A 21,156-nucleotide genomic window follows, 5' to 3' on the forward strand; every position below is an offset into this window, starting at 1 on the left:
TTAAGACAGATTTTATTTTAAATGCGACATTTTCAATATATACTTTCTCCTTGAATGATATATTTGTATTTTTCTCAGTAGCAATTAATCTTCTGATTTCTCCAGATTTAGATGGATTTAATAACGAAAGATCACTCCCTTTCCTTGCGATAAAATGACACCAGCAACACAAAAATTGTTATCAACAGCCATCTGAGAAAACCTTCTCACTGATTTTCATTATCACATCTCTAAAATCATCCCTTATCTCCTCTCCCTTCACAGGTATATGATTTCCTTGGGCTCCGAAAATGAAAATAAAAATACATGACACAAAATTCTCTTCAGAAAAACATTGACAATAGTAAAAAGGTTGGAAATCAAGATCTTTAAAGTGATCGTAACACAAGATGACAGCATACAAGCCATTTTAAAATATGAGAAATTTGTGTTGATTTTACACATCTTCAGATATGTTGCCTGTTATACACAGAATCATGGGTGGCAGGGCATGCGTTAGTTCTGATTTTATGAGAAAATTTGTGACGCGTTTTATGTAGAATTCTATTGACAATGAAGGGGTGAGTTTACCAAGAATCTGAGTGACACATTCACTAGATCACCTGAAGGCATTCTCTTGGATAAGCACGTGTGATTTTTCAAAAAAAGAAATGTAATCTTCGCCTCATTCATGCATGCATATGTTTATAGAGAACGACTTCGCCAGATATCATCTGACTTTTATATAACTCGTTAGATAAGGCAGATTTTTTTTTTTTGCTAAAAATAGGTGAGTACAGTTTCCTATCATTAAAATTTGTGATGTGAAATCTCATTACCTGTTCTACTGCTATTTAAATTCAATTTTTATTAAGAAGGAATTTCAAGCATTATTTCTCTCTGAAATATGAAAGAATTGTAAATAAATTGTGCCACATCTGGAGGAAGGAAGGTGGTAATCTTGTTTGTCTGTCAAGATTTAAATCTTTATCTCTAGATATCTTAAGTTTTTACTATTTTATTAAATACCACTCTTTCATATGAAAATTAATTTATTAATTTAATTCTAATGCAAAATATCAAGGAAAATTTCTAACTTGTCATAAATATTCTATAAACATCATTGAATTTCTGTAGTTTGTTATGTTTATTGTTGGTCATATTAATTAATGATATTTATTACAGGAAGACATCTACAACACAATCATTCAGAGGTGTCCATTTCACTGTCATAAAGTGTGTAGAAAAGGTACCAGCGACCTTTGTGAACTACTCTGTTGATGGCCCTCCCCTTCATTTGTAGGTCGGAAGGAGGGCGTGGCAATAGGAGGAGGGGGCACCCTGACCTGCCTCTGAATCCAACCCCAGATCTAACTGAAATAATTGGCCATCTCACACGCTTCACCTGACTCTTTGTGTTTCAATTTACATCGGCTTCAATACAGGGGTATTTAAAAAGCAAACGGTAGATACACAGGCTTTCAGAAATTATTCCACAAGTTTGAGGTTCATTACACTTTAATTCTGAGCACATTTCAAAAGGGAAATGAGAGGTAAAATGTTCCCCATGTGAGCCCATTTTATGGCTAATCACGGCAGACCCTGCCTCTACAACTATCTTGCCTTTCTGAAAGAGAGAGTCACCCAGTCGACAAAGTCAGAGGGTAGATTCTTACCCAGAGGCAATTTTTGTATAATTAGCTCAACAGACCGGAACAGGTTATTCAAAATACACATAATAGGCCTCTCTCTAGCCAAGGCTTCTAACAATGTAGACTTTGGCTTTACAATCAGGCTCGATTATGACGGGAGTGTTAGGCAAAATGATTGTGGTCGATGTGATGACGTCCTTGGGCTGGTCCTGGCAGGGCAACTGACCGAGAGAGTGACCAAAGTCAGACAGACACAGATGGACAAGACATCAAAGTAAATGACATTTGTTATTTTAATCCAAAAGATCTTGAAGCTGTAGACGTATCACATCATATACGGTCCAAGTCATCTATTCTGTGCTGAAACACTTAGGAGTCTGTACACAGGTTGTTACCTGAATGGATTTCTCATTCCCTGGTCTCTAGAATGTCCTGTTAATTGTCCCCTTCATCCCTATTCACCGTAATGTCCAGCTAACTTTCCCTTCATCCCTAGTCACTATAAAGTCCAGCTAACTTTCCCTTCATCCCTAGTCACTATAAAGTCCAGCTAACTTTCCCTTCATCCCTAGTCACTATAAAGTCCAGCTAACTTTCCCTCCTATCCCTGGCCACTATAATGTCCAGCTAACTTTCCCTCCTATCCCTGGCCACTATCATGTCAAGTTAATCTTCCCTCCATATCTGGTCACTAAAAAATCCAGTTAATTTTCCTCCTATACCTAGTAACTAGCTTTATAATGACCACTGGTCATTAAAACCATTTCTCTGATCTCTGTAGCTACAGGTTGTCCATTCCACCACTCTCTCCTTGGTCAGTAGATGCCCAGTCCCCCACTCTGTCCTGGTTCCTAGATGTCCAGGTGAGATACTCCTGTACTCTCTAACACCAAGAATTCCTAACTTACTCTACCATTAAATAGGGTCAAACCATTAAGTAATGCGTGTAGCTTGCTGAAGGCTATATTGTTGAGATTTTTTTCTCTCGTTTTTGTGTAATTGCCTATAATTTCATAATCATTAAGACATTTCTGTGTCAGAATCGTTTACATCAATACTCCGCCTTCAACATACACCGTCAACAGACCAACGTTCTGGACCAGCCCGACAGCATGCCAGTTAATCAGCATGAAAAGGCCTTTTATTTTCTATTGAACATTCAATAGTTTAAAAAAACACCATACAATTGAACTTTCCGGTATAGTCTCATTTCCAAAGGTGCTATAATACTGGCTTGTGATTAAATAGATTGATATGGGTGTCATTTTTGGAGCCGTTCAATTATCAAAACGCAAAGTTTCAAAACCTAGATTGTATCTTGAAACTTGATATTACGCAGTTGCATAATTCTTTCTCTTTTATCGGATTTTAAATTTTATTTTAAACTTATGCTAGTTAGATAGACAATGGTTGGTACCACTAGATACCGTTTTCACTGAGTGTAATTGTAAGAGGAGGTCGAGACAGTACCAAGTACGCATAAATACGGATCACGGCATTTTAAACACTTTTTCATTAACACCCCATTCAGTCGAGGAGTTTTTATAAAAATTGTTGACATTGATCATAAAGAAAGCCACAGACTGATCACCTAGCTTCATGCTAGCCCAACGCAAACTGCTATGATCCTAACTGGGGCTAGTTTGATAATGAAATTCCCTGCCTATGTCCTTACAAAAACACCTTTGTTTAATCCAATTTCTAATAAGCACAATCGCAATCTTGTTCGATGAATTCCTTTTTTAAGACATACAGTTTAAAAAAAATATTCTTCTATATAAATCAAATTCTTCCTTTGTGCCATCTTTTTTTTCACAGGAGAGAGACCAATATTATTAGAAACAAAACATACTGAACAATTTCAACCAGAATTTTTTTCATTTTTGAAATGTTTCATTCTATTTGGGCTGACACTCTGGGTTTAAAATATGTTTTCATTTATGCCACCTGGCACTAAAGTCTGTTCTTTGTCAAATGTCACGTTCTATTCCTTTGCATTTTTTTTTTGCCAAATGAAATGAACTAAAATTTTGACATTTCCGAATCAGAATGATGGGGTATATATATTTGAATTGCTTCCGTCAACACTAGGGGGCACTGTGAGAGACTGGAGGAAGCGGCATGTTGTTCTGAAAACACAGCAATTTCATGCAACACCTAAATTGTAACGGTGGGTTGGAGCTTAGGACAATACATCACACTAACACAACAAACATACCAGGGAGCTCTTCTCTCACATGTCAAAACCATCACAATGTTGAACATAGCTTGAACATCTTCCAGAATTTATGTGAGCACACAGAGTTTACTCTCCTCCATTTCTCTCCTGACACTGGAGAGTGGTTTTCCCTACCCAATACATCAACACCCTACACACAACTCCCTGGTGCTTTTGCCTGAAGTCTTGCAGGAAACCTATGGAATACGTCAACACCCTGCAAACCAGCCCCTCTTTATTCTTGTTTCAGGGTTGGATAAGATTTTACTCTTTATTCCTAAATCTTCCTCACATCCACCACAACCTTCCACACCAGTAAAACAGATGGATAATGCCATGTAACAAACAGTCTTTCTTGTGGGTTACTGGTCAACCCTAAACTGACCTGTTGTCTAACGCCATAGATAAGGGGACATAACTGCTGCTGATGCTGCAGGTTTTCTATGAGAATGTCCACACCAAGTTCCCAATGTTTGCCAATGTTTATAAGGTGCTAACACCCTAAATCACTGGTTTTAATGAACAAATTGTATTGATAAATCTCATGTTGCGGTTGAAAATTTTGTTTGATAACTGTTCTGGTGATTTTTCAAGTTAATTTTTTTCGTGTTATTTTTTGTGTATTTTTAATGTCTATGTTGATAATATTGAAATCTACTCACCAATTATTGACTTGTAATATTGTTAATCCCGTGTCTTGAGCTAACTGTTTCTTTTGTTCCTCTGATGGGTATGGGTGCTGTCAACAAAAACAAACTATGTAAATACAATGTCAAAAACATATCAACAAAATATCTTTACCTACATACAGAGAAAGTAAACAACTCTGTGCTGTTTAGAGGGTCACTTTATTCTGTAGGATCTACAAGACAATTACCCTTGTACAATCATTTTACACTGAAACATTGTGGAGCATCTGGTCTTTTTTCAAGTCTCTGTAAATCTTTCTATTGTTTTTATTTTGTTTGTAAGCCTGAGTTTGAATTTAGATTCCACTGATACATGAAAATTATCTTTGTTATTGAAGTCAAAAAATTAAATTTCAAATAAAACAAACATTTCACTGAGAAATCTAATATTTTCTGTATGAATTAATTTTAGATGCAGTATTCATATAAGTTATAACAAATAACATTATAAACTAAGATTTTTTTTACAGACATCACTTATGGACAAGAAAACAGCATGACAGAAAAAAACAAAATGTTTGCACACAATTTCTCTATGGTATTCAGTTATTCCATAATATACTACCAACTTTTTTTTCTGATAAAACAGAATCATACGTAAACCACATCTACATGGATGTAACGACTTGTATATACTTGTAGTCTACATTTCATTGCTAAACTGTAAAACACACCATAGACTTATATTTCTTTAACAATGACAAAACAGCAGCAAAAAAAAAAAAAAAAAGTAACAAGAATATAAAGGCTATTGCATGTTGTCATGGAGATCAGTGTTTCTGCTGTCAAGACGAGGCTATGTCTCGACAGACACAGAATGTTGAGGCTTTCAGCAAATTTGATAGGCCTCTTATCTGTCCAGTTAGCCTTACAGTTCGGAATATTGAATTAAATGCTCCAGTTTCGATAGTTATTGGTAAATGACGGTGTTCAGGAGCTTTTTCGACCTTGTAATTCAATAAAGTGCCAAATAAAATGTGCAGAATAATAAAAAACATTTTATGTAAATTTTGGTCAGGTCTATTGGAAATTGATTGTATTAATTTTGAAGTCAATTGGACATAAAATTGGAAGGAAATATATCTATACAAGATAAACGTATTTGTCTGAGAAGTAATGGTCGCAGGTATCGGCTTCAACACAGGAGCACGCTTCCAGCTGAATACGCCAGCTTTGGTTGGTGAGTGAGCACCCACACATGAACTTTGACCCTTTGTTTTCCCCACTGGGACATTTGCTATGCAAAACATGTCAATCCAATTTCAATCAAAGTAAAATAGATATTGTACCAAATTGCACCCCTCCTCAGGGACCACTCGAAACCAGAAGAAAACTGCATTAACCTACCCAAACTGGACGACTGTTTTAAATGAATGATAATTAGAAGGGACCTCTGTCCATGTTTGAATCAAACTCCCATTTAAGTTGATCAATACCCTCTACAAGTGCTGATCCACAGGTTATTGGGGTCAGCAAACCCCATCATTGTTTTGGCCATTTATTGATTTCAATTTCATCACAATATACAATGCACTCAAACCATCGATCATAATATTGTCGTCCCTTTTCTTCACGATCCCCTGCCGATGCTCTACAAACAAACCCCAATACGGACTCTCAAATTGCCCAAACACTTGCGTAACCACATTCCCCTCCACACAAGTGGTCTGTAATATGTTTGGGCTATACTTCTGCTTCACCTATCACATTTTTTTCTCCATATCGTTAAAAATATTTATCAATTCAAGTACTGCTAAACAGTGTCCTTTAAGTCTGAAATATTTAAACCTTTGTATGTCAGATTTTTAAACTTGTGGATTTGAAATGTTCCATTTTTGCTTCTAAACTTAAAAAAAGGGGAGCATATTCATACATTTCAATATTACCACTAGATTATATTTACATATTAATTGGCTTTTTTGTTTCCTTATCAGGTTTCAACATGCCACAATAAAAATGATATTAAGGAATGTGATATTATTTGGATAAAATATCTGGCATTAACTCATTCTTTTGTCTGCTTTATATCTTAAAGGGGAAAATGAAGACATGCTAATAGATTTAATTCTGCTTAATTTCTATGTCTGATCTTGATGTAAATAAACTATCATTTCACAAAAACTACTGGTTATTAAGGAGTTAATGAAGGAACTAAGTATCAGCTCCCCATGTCTTTGTCGGCTTCTGTAACAACCGTACAAGTCTGGTCTGCAGATTCCACCAATCAGAAGATAGGCAAACTTTGCCGAGCCCCGACACCACACTTAGACCCTAACCTTTTCCCCCAAAAACGAATACTCAAATTGTCAACTTGATCAATTGATCTTAAAAAGTTTTAAGAATCTCCGCCTAATTATGGTAAAACTCTAAATGCTATAACACTGAGGAAGCCATTTTGGTGGCGGAACAGTCATTTTGTCAGCTTTTCTTGCTGATTTTGGACGCAATAGGTGGTGAGCGATGATAATAACAGGCACAACTGTCAGACTTTTTTGTGGTAATGAGGACTGTGTCACTAGACCCGTGATTTTCCTGTCCAGTCCGAAGGTGATTTACATCCTCTGTCCCACAGACCTCTACTTTACTGGGTCACATGATCGCACAAATGGCGGTATGCACAAGCGAAGTTGAGAAACTAGAGAATAACAGCGTAAAATTTCCTTGGAAAAAAATAATGGGCAAGTCATTCTGGCAAAGACCAGGGTCACCACGTTGATTTGGAATCCCTTAGGAAATTTAAATACTCAAGTAGATCTATGTTGAATAAGGCACCTCTAGATCAAAGTGTATTGTTGTAACATCCATAGTTTACCTTACAAGAAACTTTTGACCCATTATCATTAATCTTGTTTTAATTCAATAATTGAAAAAATATTTAGACCATTAAATGTGCCAATAACATTGTCTGTACTTGACTTCTTGTATTTCAACATAAACTGTTCATATTTACAAAGTAAACAATCTGTTCCAAAGTCAGATTATAGGGTGAAATCTTTTAAACAAATATTAGTGACCAGACTTGAAGTGGCCATCAATACCTAATTTGTCAATGTCGAGTGGTCATTCACTGGGACGGACAAAGCAGCTGGACAGGTACTGACCACCGAGACAAAGCTCTGGGTATGGGGTAGTGGCTTACAATGACCAGAGATACTGGTCACACTCAAACAGCTGATTGTGTCCATTGCCCCAAACGACTGGTCCTATTCATGTGTCATCTTCCAATAATTTCTATATAGTTCACAGATGGGCTATCCGCTGTGATTAAACCTGTCTAAATGATCAACCATTGGCGGGATTTTACGATAATCTAATAATGATTTCGGACACATTATGAAGTTCCAACAGTTCAGCATTACGATAATATCAATTGTCAAAATATCTCATTAAATTTTCTGTGAAATGAACACCCAAATGTCATAAAATTTTCGTGTTATCTAGAATTAGAAATAAGATTTCTTTATATAACATCCAGAAGAATGAAAATCTAAACACACACTGAATTTATCATACACGATATCTACTAGTTTTTGAATATTTCCTGTAGATAAGATCTAGTTCTAAATTAGACTTTGTTTAGAGTTAAAGAAAGGCGATATTACTGTTGTTTGCAGCAGATTTGATAATCAAAAGAGCCAGAAGGACCTGTTTGTGCTGGGCGGTATAATCTAGATTAGGATCCAAAACAGATATTAAGATATGACCCCCTTCTTTTCAGTGACCAAACACATCAATAAATGCTTTTTCGTTCTTTTTTTTCACTTTAAACAGTAATCAGATACAATTTATTGAGGTGACTGATAAAGACGAAAGTGAGATTGGATGATAGGCTATAATAATATGTTGGTGTCGTCTGCATTGTCACAGTGTAGGATCCTCCCCACAGGATGGACGTCTGCTCAGGACACCTAGTTACTGGTGTCGTGATGTTCATTAATGAAAGTATTAGCCTGGTGTTAGCCCTTTCCTACCACACACGCTATCCCCGACCATCTCCATTGTCACACAAAACAATGGAACAAATGCCGAAACATGGTAATTGTTACTTTTTAAGAAAACAAATCGACAAACAATGTTATCCTATCACTATCTAGACCTGGAAACAATAACAGATAATTTCCTAATGTTGGAAAATTGCTGGCAAATCATAACCCATAACGAAAGCAGTTGACATTAAATTAGTGTACATGCAAACTGCCATCTTTTCCACACTTTAAAATATTACCAACGAATCGAAATCAAGACTTCTCAAATAAACCACTGAAATATTACTTCATATTCGTTTATAGAATATATTTAAATATTTTTTGTGAATTTTGGGGAGGGAAAAGGGAGAGAATTTTCTCAAATATCATATGAAAGACAATTTGTATAATGTCGAAATTTTCTGGTTTAATCATCAAATGCAAATAGCATACTTGTAAGAGCTATATAAATTCCTGCTATCGTAATGCAATATCTGGAATTACAGAGAAAATTTTTATGTCTTTTTTCAACCATAAAAAAATCAGTTATTCACAAACCATTAATTTCTAAAATTTCTATATCGTTGTATTATTTCTATGTAGTGTCAAATATTCATCAAATTTCAACAACAAAATGTAAATTGTTTTTTCTCAAAAGGATTGTCTTGCCAACGAGGGTGTGACTGCCAGCGAAGGGATGTCAGTTACGACCGTTTACCGATGGACGTAACATGTTCTAAACAATATAAATCAAAACCAGAAACAATTATGACTGCTATGGGGGAGACATTATGTGTGTGTGTGAGCTGCAATGTGATTGGTTGGTGTACACCTATTGTTCGCATGTGTGAGTTCTTATTAACCTTTGTCCATCCCATTTGTCGGGGACGAAATCTCGCACCTTATGAGGTGGAAAATCAGCTGTTTCCTTCAAATGCGTGTCCTTGCATTTTCGTATGCTTCAACACCCATTGTTGGCTTTTCTAAATGACTCCATATGAACACACAGAGAGCATGAGCAGTGAAGCTAGTGTCAGATATTTGTTACAATGAAGAAATGTAAGTTTGCATGTACTGCTCATTTCCCGAGTGAGTTCAGTCCCCTGATTCTCCCTCCTTCCGAGGTCGACCCGTTAACCCTCTTCAAGACCCTATCAGTGCTGTTTCCAATCCCAATAATACCGTCCGGGATGGCGCGAGCCGCTCTCAGCGGAAGATGACATTTTCTTTATATGCTAATCATGCCGTTCTAGTAGCAGATTCATTTCACAGATAATACTCTTCTATCTGGAGATACAAAATAAATATTTCATATTTCATATTCTCTGTGCGACCAATATGAAATCCTTGATGATAGGGGATTTAGCCGTGATATGGTGATATAGTAAGGCCTGGCCAAACTGCGTGGATACGCAATGACATATCAACTACTTGTTAAAAAGGGGATTACACAAGGAATACACCGATATGAAAGCAAATTACATCAAAATTTCCATCCCTCATCCGCAGCCTCAGAACATTCATCATTTTCTGACATTTTTCATTATAAAAGTCTTGGTGAACAATCTGGAGTAATTACAGACCAATGTTATCACTCAGAAACTCGTATCTACTATAGGCTGCCTTTCCACTTTTTTAACATAATTTTTTAATTCATAATTCAGTGTAAATATGTTTATAAATGAATCTGGGCGATTACGACGGAACAGAAAGCAAATTAAGGTGTCATGACTGTTTAGCTTTGGTTGCTGATGTATCGCTGACATACTCTCCGTCTTATCTCCCGATCGGCTAAACTCAGACATATTGGTCCTGATAGTCACAAAGCTCTTGATGCTTATATAATGACTTTTCTTCTTTTCAAAAGATATTGTCATACTTGAGTTACATTTTTTTATGTTCTTTGTTGATTTTCCGAACATTTTTCTCCATTCAACTTTGTCAATATTTGTTCTGATTTATTTTAAACTCACCGTTAAATGCTGGAATAACCATGCTCGCATGATATTAGTTGCTACTTTTGGAAATATTCCCCGTTTTTTCTGTCGTTTTGAATTTGATCTGTCTCCATCAGCGTCTTCGTCAGCAGTTCCCTCCCCTGACCCTACACTGTTGTCCAACCCATCACCTGAAAGACATAAGATGATAAACAAAAATTAGCTAAAAGCAACACAGAACTTTAACGTTCCTGATCAAAGCTTGTGACATCTGTTGTACCTTCAAACAAAGGACATGCAAAGAGTATCATAAATATCTTACCTTACGTAGAAATTTTTATACAAGATATTTTATTTTGAAATGCACAAGATCAACTCCATTCAATCAAAAAAAAAACCCAAAAATTATAAATAATATACAGAAACCTTAATGGTGACCCGCTACAAGTAGGATCTCCTTCTGTAAACTAAAGTTATTTTGAATCGGCATTCTAATTCTTCATACATTTTTAACTTGCAATTTCTACCGGAACTAAATTCCTTGCAAGCATTGAATAAAGCCTTGTGTATGTGTTTAAATGTGTTTTGTATTATCATACATCTGAATGGAATGCTGTAAACCTGTCAATCTGGAAACAGAACCTCCGTTTTTCTGAAACTTTCTGTAGTAGTCCAAAACACCTTCAACCAAATTCAAGTGAAAAGAAAACAGTGATAAAATATTCAAATCTTCATGCTAAACTGATTTGAATAAATAAAAAAACGAAAAAGTTAATTTCATTTCAAATGATTTTGTCAAAAGATTGGCTGTATAGATATCAGGAGAAGCTAACAGTGCTGTGACGAAGGATAAGAACCAAAGTTACTGATGACACAAGACTCGACTGTACTGGCTTTCCTCACCTGAAGCTCCAGCTAAAATGAGCCTAATTTTGTGTGTGTTTGCTATAACCAGATAAAACACTGCTGGTCTGCTGTTAATCATTTACATGTGATTCGATACTTAAACAGGCCTAAATTGATCCCAGATCCGAATTTTCTATTTACGATATATAAGTAATTTTTATACAATTGAATACATAAATACCATCTTTACATTAACATTACAAAATGTAACTTTTTTATACTAATCAAAATATCAATTATTATGTAAATCTATCTGGATTTAAATATATTTTGTAAATGTCAGATGTTAGTAAATTACGGTGCATAGAAATACATTAGCACCATCGCCTTCTTAAGTATATATGTATCACACAATACATCAAGCCTGTCATTAACCCTGATCAGACCGACATTTAATTCCACGATTTAACAATTAAACCAACACCTAATTCGTACTTCCCAACCAAGGAATTCGTCATGTGAATAACAACACTAGCTATATCTATGCTAACAATAAGACCCTATAGAAATGGTTGACTTGGGTTTCTCATCCTATCTAATCTAGCTCCCTTGGGGCTCTCAGTGGTTACTTATAAGGGGTATGTTTTGAAATTCAGGACAGTCTCGGGTATAAATTACGATAGAAGGAACTCGATACCGCCTATAATAGTACAGTATATTCACCAAATCACTACCGATCGGTGATCAATGCTTCTATGACCCGTGAAATGCTGGGTGTCATTACCAGTCACCTAAACTCGCGTCTTCTTGTTACAACACGTTTGCGACAAAAAAAACCAAGCAATTCTTGAATGAAATACCGTCTGGTAACCAAACTGGATATTCAAATTAAAATCTAGTCAATCTCCATTTGTGATTTATATTTACAATTGAAAAAGCATTCTGAAAAGAAGTTAAAAACAAATAATGTATCCATTCAGATTTGCTTGCCTGCTGTGAATGGTTATAACAGGGAGTCTAACTGTACCATATAACCGGTGTAAATAAACACGTTATCAAATCCTTATAGTGAAACTAATCGTAAATAGATTTTTGAGGAAAAAAATCTAAGGATTTAAGTACAGACATACGTTAGTGAAAACGAAACTGCATTTTGAAGTTTGTAAGTTGATGTTTGTGTCATTGCACCCGAACAGGGTTCAAACTGGGGCCCTCTGATCTGTCTGCCAACACAATGGGCGCTGTGATGTAATTTAGAAGAGAGTTATTTTGATAAAAGTCGACAAGATTGTACCTCTGACCCTGTAGTGCCTTACTGAGGTGATGAACAACTCAAGTCGTGCTTGGATGCACTTGAGGGACTCGATGCTATGGTGATTGCAGTTGAAGAGCGAAAAGGTTATCAAATTAAATTCAGCAAAACTCACAAATTCAATTCGCACGATAATACTGGTATAACTATAAAAATCCTCGACCCTGTGCTATAACACCAGGAAAAGGCTGTTGAAATGCAAAAGTATTAGTCTATGACCAGCTCGAGCCTATATCATCTCGCTATGATATTAACTGAGGTCCCCCTTTCCTCCCCAATTACGCCAGGAGTGGCAGACCCACCTCTACAGCGACCACCATTATAGACGCGCAGCTTCTACTTGCTGCTTGTGGATAATGACATTTCTGAAAGGAAAGACTAGAGTACATTTCACAAATTTCATGACACTAATGCCAAAATTTTCTGATTCAATAACAATATTTCCCACATCAAGTCTGCAATTTAATTACCTCGGCTACGAGGCTATGAATGATCACAAATTAATAGGAATTCATTCCCAATCAAAGACAAATTGGATGAAAGACTTCATTGGGTCCCCTCTCAAATTTTCCTTGTAATCCAATAAAAACGGAAAGAATCTTACCCAAAATCTTGTAAAAGTGTTGAATGGCAAAAATAGAAAATGGCACAGGCGAAATCATATTAAATCATGCTACCGTTTTAAAAGCGGCCTATCACAACACAGAACATGGTATCTATCGAGACCTATTCCCCAGAAAGTTTTGTTTCTGAAATTGATAAGGTTAGATATTTTCAAACCAAATCAACAGTTATCTATATGGACTGAAGGCAGAGAAATATTCAATCATTCTGTACCATGTCAATAATTTATCAAATATATACCAGTCCATTATAATAGTTTGTGTCAAGGAAAACCCTTCCATTACTCCAGTTTGTATAACAGACATAAAAAAAAAAAAAAAAACCAAATCCCACAAATTCACTTTCCAAGGGTCTGTCCGACTCATTCTGCTTGTGTCCCAGTGGCAGACAACAGGGTCTTCCGTATTCATAGGTTTGAAAATCTTCTTGGTTAAATAATTACAATGGAGGACGATTTAAATGGGGAAGATAGAAAATGCGTTTAAGCAGAAAATATGTAAGCTTGATTAAAAGTTGGTGGCCCCCACCTAAACCCGGGATCGTCAATGTGGGAGCTCCGTGATTTCACAGAGATAAAAATTGTTATCATGGGTATGTAATTTCTTTAAGCAGGGAAATATGGCCGATTGTCAGAAATGATTTCCTAGCCCATCCATCAAAACTTGTCAGAGTGATATCACAAACCCGTACAGATCTACGGGAGTTCAGACTGAGATCCGTTCACTACTCAAAACCTATTAGTAAATTTGTTCTCTCCCGAACACTGCTACCTTCTAAAGCCATCAGCGAATTTCCATCAATACATTATCAAACCATTCTGGACATGTGCACATTTGAAATAGTTATGCTCATAATTATGTGTGCGTCAACATTTTTTAAAACATGAAATAGGATATCCCCTTGGCACTTTTCAGTTAAAATTACTTTTCAATGACATTTTCAAAAATCCTATCATTTTGTAGTATCTACTGGTAGTAAGAAACACCTTCAATATACTATCTACAAAAATGAATCCTAACTCTACCAATTAAAAGCCATTTCCAAAATATCTTTTTAAAAATTAGTAATATCTATAAATCCTATGATTGAACTCCAATTTACACATGATAAAATTATCACAAAAAATACAAAATGTAACAAAATTCAAAACTCACTTATTTTATTTTTTAGAATGGTAACATATCAAAAATATTAATTAAGCTTACAGTAGGCCTTCTACACAGATAACACATTTATCACACATTATTCTAACAATCTTTTGTGATATTGCTGAAACATTTCACAATGTCAAACTGACAAACTAGAATTAAAACAAAGTGATTAACAACCAAATTAAAACGCATTAAGGTACAAACCAAGCATTTTTCCTAGAATTTTTCGTGACATGTTGGTAGAGTCCGTGTCTGTCCACATGCGAGTACTACAGTCCACTGCTGCAGTAGTTATGCAGATGTTACACAAAACACACAGATAATGACTGTGTTTAGGGTATACTGAAGGTTTTGTGGCTCAGTCAGCCCCAGGGTGGCTGGTGACAGTTCAACAAGATGAGTGACCAGTCTATCTGCTGTCAATACCAGGCCTTCTCTATAACACAATAGGATGGGTACTGTCTCGCAGCACTACAGAAAACACCCTCAGGACAGTATTGCCACTTACCGACACATAACAAATGACATGTCATACTGCTCTACTGTCAACACTCATAAAAACTTTTCTAGCTCCAACCTTATGTATTATTACATACGAATTACACATGCTACACACTAGCTTTTATATTTCATATCTGGTGCTTAATTGTTCTGAAGATACATAATTCTCCCTCGACTTGTCACGACCATATGACAGGTCTCCACTGACAAATTAATTACCTTCATTTAAAACTCCACAACATACCAAGCTCCTACTGGCCCTGTTTGTATAAATTCATATATCATGACTTATAATTAAGTCAGCGACCATTTCCTTAATTTTTTTTCTTATCTGTATAAATGTTAACATTTTGCATATGTTCCAAACATGTGTATATATCTATTTAAAAATTATGTAAAACATGTTTCTCTTCATTGTGAATACATGAATTATTTTAATAATGTAATCAAATGAAGATTTCTACAAAAATGTAATGTAAGAAGTATGAAAATGTACATCCACACCTCATATTTTTTTCAGAATGTAAAATTTGTTTTCTCTCCCCTTGTCAATTTGGAAAAAAATGTAAACATGTCAAAATTGATTGTATATATATATTTGTGTGAGAAAGCAGACATAATTCACAATCCTGTTCCATGTCAAAACACTATTCTCCATTGTACAAGTTTACAACACCACCTTCCATCTGTCAATACTTACGAAGAAATTCCAATACAACTTAATCAATTGGACAGAGAAAAAAGCTGGCCAGGATGTTATTTTCACAGATCAGAATTTTTACCTATACACTAGAATGGAAAAACAGTAATTGTCATATTTAACTATCTACATAATAATGGATGAGTATTTAATATTGCTTATAGTAATCAATTTTCATTTAATGTTAAATACCCTCATTTATGGATTAACATTTTTTCCAGCTAAAAGGAAAACAAATATTTAATATCCCAATATTTAAAATTATTTTTGCTTTTTACATAGAAAAATTTAAATTGTATCTATTGATAAAGAAATAAAGATATATGTGATAATAAATAAGAAATCTTGTGTCATTTTAAATTTCTGACGGCTTTAAAAGGGGGAATATGAATATCAACTGATAAACCCATGACATTAGCATACTGTGTGCTTAATAAAATAAATAAACAACTTTGTATGACCTAAATTTAGCTTGGATTTTGTAGTTCTCTAGAGGCCTAACACTGATAATACACACCACAGTCCCTTATCAGAGAAACTTTTGGTTGCCAGGATCAAACTCACCAGGCAAAATTCTAAACAAATAGAGACTAAATCCTAAAACTCTAGTGAAACTAGGACACTTCGCTTAGCAGGTAGGAACCAATATTGACAAATAAAAAGTAAAAATGTGCACGGCACCTTGCCAGAGATATATACATAGAGCTCGACTTTTTATCTTAACCCTTCTGAAACCACAAGGAAGTTACCAAGACAGAAAAAGAAATAGTAGAAAAGACCTGCTTGATAAAATCTAAAAATAAATTCTCCCACACACACCAAACCTTTACACAAATGACTAATTTATGAGAAATGACATCACAGGCTGATTTCATTTTTTAATTATTATTATTTGAATTCAATAATAAAAAAAAAAGAAAGAAAATACATGATGATATTGATGCATTTTTCCAAGTAGAATATGAGCCTAACACTTGTATTTCTTATAAACTAGAAAAGCAAAGAGAAAATGATAAAGTCGTGTAACTGTCAGACTCCTGGTAATATATTGTAAATCTTTATCGGTACATGTTTGTTGACAGTCAGTTGTCTGTAAATCATTATATATATATGTATAAATATAAAAGATCAATTTAATTTCAAGCTGGTAAAGAATCATTCCTTACAATACAATAGAAAAAATAACTTTTTAATGTGTATGTATAACATTGCATAGTATGGGGATGCTCGTAAATCAACCAAGGAATGAATGTCATAATTCACACAGTTCCTGAAATGAACAAGGCCCATTGATTTGCGTCAATCACGCGATGGACGGGACAGCTCTCTCCAGCTTCTGCCCACCATAGGTTGCTAAGATGGAATCAATACAGGCTGTAGCTCTTACACCAGGAAATCACCATACTTGAAAATATGGACGAAAACTGGAGTGCAATTCAATTCACTTCCAAGTTCTTCAGCTAGACCTATCGGTATGGCAATACGATCATGGGAGGCAGAGAAAGCATCATAAAGATAAAACCATTCTATTGAATTACCGGCAGCTGGAGATATACAAATTGAATAACAAAAAGAATGTTATATAATTGTAGAGATATGATGATGTCAGATCATGGACTACTTCTAGCTGTAGACTAGCTTGGGTTATCTCCCCTGTCTCACCATTCCAGGTTAGCCAGCCTGGTGATGAATCACCGCTTACCGTTTCTTCCTTAACAATAAGACCACAGTGTTTTTTCCCATGGTTTTCTACAGTGAAGATGAGGTTTTCACAGGAAATACTACCCGTAACTGTCACTGTGTTGTTACTGGGTGGGTCCAAATCGCCTGGGCGATCTTCCCCAGTCATCCCCACCCATGCTGCGTCCTATCTACTGCTGGTGTCTGCTTAAAATACTATTTAACCCATATCTCCATTTGCCTGCTGTTAAAGAAACACATCTATCAGGGTGTAAAAATTAAACAAGAAAATGGAACAACATTGCAGTACTTATTTTTCGATAGGTAATGGTAATTTGATAGTCCCTCGGAAAAAATCGGACGTCTGGTCGTCTATGATTTGGCATTTAGAAATCCTGTCAATTTTCTGCGCTCTATAACAAGAGATTTAGCTTAATGTCAGCATTCCATTATTCTTCAATTCCAGGAGGTATTTATCAGTCTTAGCAAATAATGACAAAAAGTCTTCTACAACTCGATCTGACTAAATCTTCACAACAACTTTCTTCATGTTATCTTTCCAGGGCAAAAACACTTTATTAGTACGTAAAACACCTGGAATTTCTGAAGTACCAAAATATGTTCAAGAAGTTGTGATTTAAGTTATGATTTACTTGGTAAAAAGAAGACAAAGTTTGCTGTGAGACACAAGAGATTGAAATAAATCCACAACAATTTTAGATTCCACAACTTCTGCCATAAAATATGAAACAGTGTAATTATTCTTTCAAAATATAAACTGTTTGTAACACTACACATCAAGTGATCTTTTACATATCCAAACATTTCCCAGTCTCTGAAAAGGTGATTTGAGCTAAGTAAAATTAACACACAGAAGGTTCAAAGGTCAAGAAACATTTCAGGTTATGATTGGCTTTTTTTGAAGAAGGGTGGAGCTTGTAATGACACTTGTAAAATTACAGATGACCTCGTAACCTGCTGTGTTGAATTGTAAGCCATGCTAGCATTGATTCTGGGGTAACCACCAGTTAGAGTAGCCATCAATCTTCTCTAGCCTCCCCGGATAGGTAACCCACAGACGTCTGCTAAAGACTCATGTCAAAACCACACACAAACACACAAACATAGCCAATTAAATTATTCCACGATTCTACACAATTCTCACAAGTGAACAGATTTATAATGTATATCCCTACAACTCTCGTTTATAAACTTCTGAGCTCTGTGTGTATATACTACACACTCTATCATGCATTCAAAATAAACTTGTCTTTTAAAGCACTTGGGTAAATATAAAAATTCAATCATTCATCTGTTTTAATCAATAACTCAATTTTAGAAAAATAAAAACAGGAGACATCCCGTTACCTGTAAAAATGCTACAGATATATCCTTGATTTTTTATGCAGGAAAACAACTTCAGTTCATATGAAGAATAAAGTTCAAATATTTTACTACGCAAGACAGATGAATCATAATTTGCCTACAGAATTTGATATAAGTATCTTAACTTGTGCATCATTTCTTAATAATTAAATACGGAAAAACATGAAGCTTGCCTGATCTGTATTGGTGACATTTTAACAACTTTAAATCTTATTGCACACACAATCATTAAATATGGTTCAAAGGCTTACACAAATACTCATCTGTACGAAACCTATTTCACCAGTTCAAAAATTGATACTCATCACAGGCACTCTAGCTCAGAATTACTTTCAACAGATTTATTTAATCAGAAGAATTTGGTTCTATTACCGTCTACTAATATCCTTATCAAGTTGGAATAAAAATCAGCCTACTGCAAAAATTCTTAGAATTAGTCAATTCCAACCAAACCCAATGAACAGCAAATTTTCTAACACCAGTATCACATGGGTTTCATTAAAGGCTTGAAAACAAATTATCTCAGTTTCATTGGAGCATGGCCTGGGTATAACAGACTCTGACTCTTATCTTCACTTCTGGTCAAGTTTCACTGACCATGGGCTAGGTCAAGCCACGGACACACACTAATGGTCATTAGGCAATTTCTGCCCCTTCAAAGATGTGGTCATCCACCGGCCCTTTGGGACTAGCTGACCTACCAAAACATCGTTATCTTGAAATGGTACACTGGACAATTCCAGACTATACTGTCTAAAACAACACCAAGCTATCACTGGTCAAAATTCCTACACAAATGGCTGCCATACAATACTCTATATTTCTTTCTGGGGGAAGGTTATATACACTAAACAGAACTACAGGTTATTGAAGGGGATTAATTCTCAGTATGTGAACTATGAGGGTATCTTGACATCTCAAAGTGGAGAGTGGACACGTTTAATGTCTTCTACCCTGATGGAACATGTTTCCAATTAAAATCACCTAATGATCTCTGTTTGGGCAGATTGAAAAGCCATACTCGTATATTAATCAGAGCTGCCAGCAAATATATCACTGATTGGATGGACCTGAAGCGGTCATCGGTCAGATGGCAGGGCCGAGGTGGTCATCCTTAGGACAGCTCCCTAATTCGGAATCTGGACCAACAATATATCCAATCAACCCGGATGTTAATTATTTCTGACCCCTATACTGGTCAGCAATATTAATACCAGTAATTGGTACAGGTAGTGGACACTGACTACAATGCACCCATTGGTCAGCGTTTACTAACATCACACTGGTCAGTTTATGGCCCGAGACACCAGAAAAACACTAAAAAGAATAATTAGAAAAAATCTACCCACAACCTGTCGAAGAAATGGAACCTTTAATTAGATTTAATTAAACCTGATCAAAGTATTTTTTACAGGGTAAAATGAAATCAGGACAATCAATAACATCTGCAGGTTTTCAAGAAAGTAGTTTTTAATATTCCCACCAGATTGCTTTTACTCTGAATTACTCCATTCTCCATTGAATATTTATCAAAATTCATTTTTAATATCATGCAACTTTAATAATATTCAAATCCAAGCTTTTTATTGTTGATCAATCACAACTTTTTTTCCTTGGTGCATGCTTCCTTAATGATAATACGCCTTAGTTTAAATTTCCCATTCAAGATCAATCAATTACATTTTACAAAATGTTAGAACCTTTAATAAGTTTCAACTTTTGTTCTTATTTCAGAAAATCCACTCTAAACAGTGTTAGGTTTATTTAACTTGTTTTAATTTAATTTTCTCATTTTTAACAAAAATACCTGTCTACATGGCATTACAGGATTTAATATTCAAATTAAAATGTCAATTGGACTCCTCATCAATCAAGTACATTTCCAAAACTGAGTCAACCACCATTTTCAGCATCTTTAATATTTCAATTTGACCAAGAAATTTGTAAGACAACATGGGAGACAGATTTAGTATGTAAAGTCATGTAACAAATAATTCAACCTTTATATCAAATATTTTTAAAATGGATTTGAATGAAGGAAGGTATGTCTGTCCTTATAATTTCTTGGCTACTATGAAATCCCAGGCACATCAGACAGACATGACACAGTACTCAACACATGACTGCTACAAACAAAGGCCTTGAATTTGAGTTTATATAAACACATAATATACATTTTTTATTCAGTGCAACAGCTTGCATCATTTTTTGGCCATTTATATTTCATAAGTTATATTTTCCTATTGAATTAAACCATGCCTTCACAATCTACATTGAAAACTTGAAACTTAATTATTGTTTTATTGATAGGAACACTAAAGAACCAGCTTTTTTTAAAGTTAATTTGTCAGTAAAATACAGACAATTTATAGGTGACATTTTGAAAATAATGTTTTTCCCAGTTAACACTTTTAAAATTTTTCACTCTGGAAATTTAGTAAAAATTTTCTATGGGTTAGACTTTAAACAACAGCATAGTATATAAGCTCTAGGGCTTTCATTCCTGACGGCTTACA

General features: G+C 35.1%; 1 protein-coding gene across 4 annotated transcripts in view; it reads right to left on the reverse strand.

The window, feature by feature from the left end:
* Nucleotides 1-21,156, reverse strand: part of LOC132549971 (homeobox protein Meis1-like) — a 117,835-nt gene that overhangs the window by 21,993 nt on the left and 74,686 nt on the right. For all 4 annotated transcript variants that reach the window (XM_060213962.1, XM_060213965.1, XM_060213963.1 and 1 more), the window contains exons 9-10: nucleotides 10,477-10,631; nucleotides 4,512-4,588 (exon numbers count right to left, since the gene is read on the reverse strand). In XM_060213962.1, the coding sequence (XP_060069945.1) occupies nucleotides 4,512-4,588; nucleotides 10,477-10,631 (232 nt within the window). The remainder of the gene's footprint in view (nucleotides 1-4,511; nucleotides 4,589-10,476; nucleotides 10,632-21,156) is intronic.

The sequence above is a fragment of the Ylistrum balloti genome, unplaced genomic scaffold (genome assembly GCF_031769215.1).
Source record: "Ylistrum balloti isolate Yb309-2 unplaced genomic scaffold, AGI_CSIRO_Ybal_v1 Utg370094, whole genome shotgun sequence".
NCBI lineage: Eukaryota > Metazoa > Mollusca > Bivalvia > Pectinida > Pectinidae > Ylistrum > Ylistrum balloti.